General features: G+C 64.7%; 1 protein-coding gene across 1 annotated transcript in view; it reads right to left on the bottom strand.

Annotated features, from left to right (window-relative positions):
- CALR (calreticulin) overlaps nt 1-315 on the bottom strand; it is a gene marked incomplete at its 5' end in the record, with an annotated part of 7,549 nt that extends 7,234 nt beyond the window's left edge. Inside the window, 2 exons of the mRNA XM_017742743.1 lie at nt 6-213; nt 300-315. Of these exons, the coding sequence (XP_017598232.1) occupies nt 6-213; nt 300-315 (224 nt within the window). The remainder of the gene's footprint in view (nt 1-5; nt 214-299) is intronic.
- Nucleotides 316-317: the final 2 nt, after the last annotated feature.

Here is a 317-nt window from a genome sequence, read left to right as displayed (position 1 = left end):
GACACCCACCAAACATGATGTTGTACTCGGAGTCGCCGTGCATGTCCTCCTGGCTCAGGCTGGCCGGGAAGAGCTTCACGTAGCCGCCGCCACAGTCGATGTTCTGCTCGTGCTTCACCGTGAACTGCACCACCAGTGTCTTGTCGCGGTTGCTGAAGGGCTCGAAGCGGGAGGACAGGGCGTAGAACCGGGCGTCCTGGCTTGTCTGGATCCCTGCGGGATGTGGGGCGTGGTGAGGAGGGCGCAAACCCCCCCCGGGGCTCCTCCTCACCTGCCACGACCCCTCTGCCCCCACCAACCTTTGTCCTCGTCCGCAC

Source organism: Corvus brachyrhynchos, unplaced genomic scaffold (genome assembly GCF_000691975.1).
Source record: "Corvus brachyrhynchos isolate BGI_N302 unplaced genomic scaffold, ASM69197v1 scaffold1720, whole genome shotgun sequence".
Taxonomy (NCBI): Eukaryota; Metazoa; Chordata; class Aves; order Passeriformes; family Corvidae; genus Corvus; species Corvus brachyrhynchos.
The sequence above is the reverse complement of the archived record's forward strand: the minus strand, read 5'-3'. Positions and strand labels throughout refer to the sequence as shown.